The sequence below is a fragment of the Nematolebias whitei genome, chromosome 9, assembly GCF_014905685.2.
Source record: "Nematolebias whitei isolate Nwh7 chromosome 9, NemWhi1, whole genome shotgun sequence".
Taxonomy (NCBI): domain Eukaryota; kingdom Metazoa; phylum Chordata; class Actinopteri; order Cyprinodontiformes; family Rivulidae; genus Nematolebias; species Nematolebias whitei.
This window is the reverse complement of record NC_056506.1, coordinates 16,552,730-16,557,829: the sequence shown is the minus strand read 5'-3', so window position 1 is coordinate 16,557,829 and position 5,100 is coordinate 16,552,730. Positions and strand designations below refer to the sequence as shown.

Here is a 5,100-nt window from a genome sequence, read left to right as displayed (position 1 = left end):
GGGTAGAAGCTGTTCCTCAGTCTAGTGGTTCTACACTTAATGCTCCTTAACCTCCTTCCTGAGGGGAGTGGGGCAAAAAGTGTGTGTGCTGGGTGAGTGGGGTCCTTCATGATGCAGGTGGCCCTCTTCCTGCATCTGGAGGTGTAGATGTCTGTGATGGTGGGGAGACTGATTCCGACAGATTTCTGTGCAGCCTTCACCACTCTCTGCAAAGCTTTTCTTTCTGCAGCTGTGCAGCCTCCATGCCACACATTGATGCTCGAGCACAGGATGCTCTCCACTGCACACCTGTAGAAGGAGGTGAGGACTGAGCTTCCAGACCAGCTCGCCTCAGCCGTCTGAGGAAGTAGAGTCTCTGATGAGCTTTCTTGATCAGGCTGGTGGTGTTGTTGCTCCAGCTGAGGTTGTCATTCATGTGTACACCCAAGTACTTGTAGCTGGAGACCACTTCCACCGCAGATCCTCTTATGTTCAGGGGGGTGTAGGTGTTTTTGTTCCTTCTGAAGTCCACAATCATCTCCTTTATCTTCTTCACATTGATGTGAAGGTTATTCTCTTTGCACCAGCTCTCCAGGTGTTCCACCTCTTGCCTGTAGCTGTGTAGTATGACATATCCTGAGATATATTCATACATTAAACGAGTTCTTTCATTTTTCTGGACTGAATGATGTCGTGCATTGAATTTAACAAAAATGTGGACGTGAGACGTTATTTATCTTTGACCCATCAAAATGAATGTGGTCATTTATTTACAGAATCAAAGTTTAACATCAAACGTTTACATTAATTTGGCAGAATATGAAAATAACAACATAATCAATCAGCTTTACAACCAGGAAAACCATACGGCCATGATTTTCCGTTGCTTCACCACAGACATTTCTGAAGACATCTGGATTAATTTGCTAGCAGATAGGAGAGTTTAAAGATGGAAAGTGAAGTTTGTCTACAGAGAGATGTGTGAGGGAATTTGTCTGTTTTAACCAGAACAGCACGCTCCTTTGGAAATCAGCTTGTCCCAACAGTACACTTTTGGTGAAGGTCGACTTTTACCTTTTCTGAAGATAGATCAGTTCCGGCGTGAAGTCCCACTTCGAGCCACTGTTCAGCGTCTCCGTAAGAACAGCTAAAGACCTCGGAGTCGTGGTGTTAGCCAAACAGAAGTTATAATTCCCAAAGTCGTCTCTGGTTCAGCTTGATTCTAATTCAGCAGCATCCTGAATGCCAGCGTTCTGCATTCTGGAACTCCCAAACTCTCTGCATGAACTAGGAAGTGCCAACATTTTAATGGGCTCTACTTCCGGTTAGTTTGAGAGCCTCTGATTGGTCGATGGACCCCAACAGAGGTGTGTTTTGTGATGTAAGGTGTTATTAAAAGTCAAGGAAAAGATTCAGATTGTTTAAGAAGAGACAGAAAGATATCATGGAAAAACCAGACTTCGTGGAGTCACTCCTCCTAGTATCTCGCTGTAAAAGTTAAACATGACATTTCTTTTCAGTAAACTTTTAGTTGACCGAAGCTTGAACTTTGACACACTTACAACTTTGCTCACTTCAAAGCAGATGATCAAGAAATTGAATCATTACTCTGTAACGTACTCTAACTTGATTTCACTTTGAATTGAGGATTAAGAATCATTACTAACGTTTAAGTAAATAAAAATGATTAGTTCACTTCAACATGTAGACATTGTTTGAACCAAAACACTTTGATTATCAAAACATTTGTAAAATAGTAATGATCATAGAGAATTGTCTTTTTCCACTTGATTAATTCAAGAAAGAAAGTCTCAGGATCGATCAACCTGTATTTCTGGATGCAAATCAATGAAATGACAGTTTCTGACCATATGATCCTAAGGTCAAGATTTGACATCAGGTCAAGTTCACTACAGTTGGACTCATCATTGTTTGTGATGCATCCCACCACCGCTGTATCATCTGCAAACTTTACAAAAAGCAGGCCCAAACCATGATGCTGCCACCACCATGTTTGACAGTGGGGATGGTGTGTTCAGGGTGATGAGCTGTGTTGCTTTTACACCAAACATCGTTTTGCATTGAGACCAAACAGTTTGATTTTGGTTTCATGTTACCAGAGCACCTTCTTCCACATGTTTGGTGTCTCCCAGGTGCTTGTGACAAACTTTAAATTACACTTTTTATGGATATCTTTGAGAAATGGCTTTCTTCTTGCCACTCTTCCATAAAGGCCAGATTTGTGCAGTGTACGACTGATTGTTGTCCTATGGACAGACTCTCCCACCTCAGCTGTAGATCTCTGCAGTTCATCCAGAGTGATCATGGGCCTCTTGGCTGCATCTCTGATCAGTCTTCTCCTTGTTCGAGATGAAAGTTTAGAGGGACGGCCGGGTCTTGGTAGATTTGCAGTGGTCTCATACTCCTTCCATTTCAATATGATTGCTTGCACAGTGCTCCTTGGGACGTTTAAAGCTTGGGAAATCTTTTTGTATCCAAATCCGGCTTTAAACTTCTCCACAACAGTATCTCGGACCTGCCTGGTGTGTTCCTTGGTCTTCATGATGCTCTCTGCGCTTTGAACAGAACCCTGAGACTATCACAGAGCAGGTGCATTTATACAGAGACTTGATTACACACAGGTGGATTCTATTTATCATCATCAGTCATTTGGGACAACATTGGATCATTCATAGATCCTCACTGAACTTCTGGAGTGAGTTTGCTGCACTGAAAGTAAAGGGGACGAATAATATTGCACGCCCCACTTTTCAGTTTTTTATTGGTTAAAAAAGTTTGACACATCCAATAAATTTCATTTAACTTCACGATTGTGTCCCACTTGTTGTTGATTCTTCACAAAAAAATTAAAATTTTATATCTTTACGTTTGAAGCCTGAAATGTGGCAAAAGGTTGAAAATTTCAAGGAGGCCAAATACTTTCACAAGGCACTGTATGTAAATAAATACTAAAATAAAACTACTACTTGTACGACTACTCCTACTTCACAGTTTTTCACTTATCGCGGGGTTTCAGGGTATGGAACCCCACGATAAACGAGGGACTACTGTAGTTCTTTTTCTCCCGTCTGCTCCAACTTCACACGGCCCCTCCTCCTCCCTCACTGAACACAAACAGCCCCTCGTGGTGTTTCACACGCGCCGACTAACGTCGTGAAGGCGGCGCAGCTGAAGAGGATTTTTATTTAATGTATGTAAATAGTTTATTTTTTAGACATTTATTTTGTACAGTTACAGCTGTTTGTTCATACATGTGCCTGTGTGACAACTGGGACAAAGCTTTGACTCTGAAATATATTTTTGTTATTACTTTATGAAGAAGAAATATTGATATATATTGTATATCGCAATTTATCTTAAAAATATCAATATTAATTTTGGTCCATATTGCCCAGCCCTAGGCGTTAGTTGAGTCATCAGTACAAACGGGACTTAAGAAGCAAAAGGTTAAGTTGAAACACACCTGTGAGAATGATATTGGGGATGTTGCCATGGCTGCTGTTGCCATGGCTGCTGTAGCCCAGCTGCTGTGAGTCTTGGGGGTTGCAATGAGCAGTCAAGCCCATCATTAGTGCCTGGGAGTAGTTGAGGGTGGAGGTCTGGTTATACAGACTGTCAGAACTGATGCAGGTTTCAATCATGTTGAACTGCTCCAACTGGTGATCACAAAAGACAAATGTTTCACACACATTTTATATGATTGCTGCATCTATCATCTTCTTGAAGCAGCAGAAAGGAATAAAACGTAAAAGCAAGAGTGCAAACATTTGTGCTGCTGGCTGACACACACCTGTTGTGAGAGAGCACTGGCTTGAATGGAGGACATCTGCTGGTCAAAGAAGTCTGCAAAGACACTACCCAGTATGGAATTGTGCTGAAAGCAAACAAGCAATACACCCTGGTCATTTTGATTTAGATTAGAAGCCTCATTAAAGGACAATGATACGAACGTTTGACAGTAATGCTGTAGAAGGCACGGCAATATTTAAAATAAGACACAACACAAAACAATATAACAATAATAAACAACACTGATGCAACTGAATACTTAAGATCACCTCACTATCATTTGGCAACTCAATCATAGATGAATTAATTGATGAAAAGATACACTGAACAAAAAATAAACTTTTGTTTTTGGTGCCATTTTTCATGAGCTGAACTCAAAGATCTAAGACTTTTCTCTGTACACAACAGGACTTTTTCTCTCATATATTGTTCACAAATGTGTGTAAATCTGTGTTAGTGAGGGCTTCTCCTTTACAGAGATAATCCATTCACCTCACTGCTGTGGCATATCAAGATGTTGATTAGACAGCATGAATATGGCACAGGTGTGCCTTAGGCTGACCACAATAAAAGGTTGCTCTATAATGTGCAGTTTTACAGTAATGGAGGGGGTGGGTCAGAAAGCCAGTCAAGATCTGGTGTGAGATCACTTGGCTCACAGTGCAACACATCTCCTTCACATACAGTTGATCAGGTTGTTCTTTGTAACCTGTGGAATGTTGGTCCACTCTTCATGTGGATGTTGTCAGGATCTGGAACACGTTGTCATATATGCCGATCCAGATCATCCCAAACATGCTCAGTGGTTGACATGTCTGGTCATGCAAGAACTGGGATGTTTGTGTCACTGAACTGTCCACTTGAACCCTTATCATCTTTGAACGTTGCCCAGGGCCGTTCATAGAAACTTTTTGTTTCGTTTGTGTTTCTCCCAGGTCAAGCCCTGTTGGTTTTCTGTTTCTGTACTTTTTTCCTTGTTGCTCTCCGTCCTAGTGTCACCCCCTCCTTCCACCCTATCCGTTTTCTTGTGCTTTGTCTTTGGGGACATCAGGAGCCATCCCTTGATAGGGGGGCACTGACATAATTTGCCCCTTTGTCTGTGTTCTTTCTATTTCTATGTCTTTATTTTTCCATTTCTGTTTCTTGTATAATGTCACTCTGATCCTTATGTTTGACTCTGTGTTCTCTGTTACTCTCCACTCACTCCTCAGCCTGTCTCTCCGGTCTCTAACTATTCACACTCACATCCGTCTCTAATCGCACTCGTCTCTAATCGCACCCGTCTCTAATCGCACCCGTCTCTAATCGCAC

At 41.7% G+C, this 5,100-nt stretch overlaps 1 protein-coding gene across 1 annotated transcript in view; it reads right to left on the bottom strand.

Moving 5' to 3' along the window:
- Positions 1 to 3,416: 3,416 nt before the first annotated feature.
- Positions 3,417 to 5,100, bottom strand: part of LOC119414897 (CREB-regulated transcription coactivator 1-like) — a 103,161-nt gene continuing 101,477 nt past the window's right edge. Inside the window, exons 15-16 of the mRNA XM_037682016.1 lie at positions 3,791 to 3,874; positions 3,417 to 3,656 (exon numbers count right to left, since the gene is read on the bottom strand). Of these exons, the coding sequence (XP_037537944.1) occupies positions 3,417 to 3,656; positions 3,791 to 3,874 (324 nt within the window). The remainder of the gene's footprint in view (positions 3,657 to 3,790; positions 3,875 to 5,100) is intronic.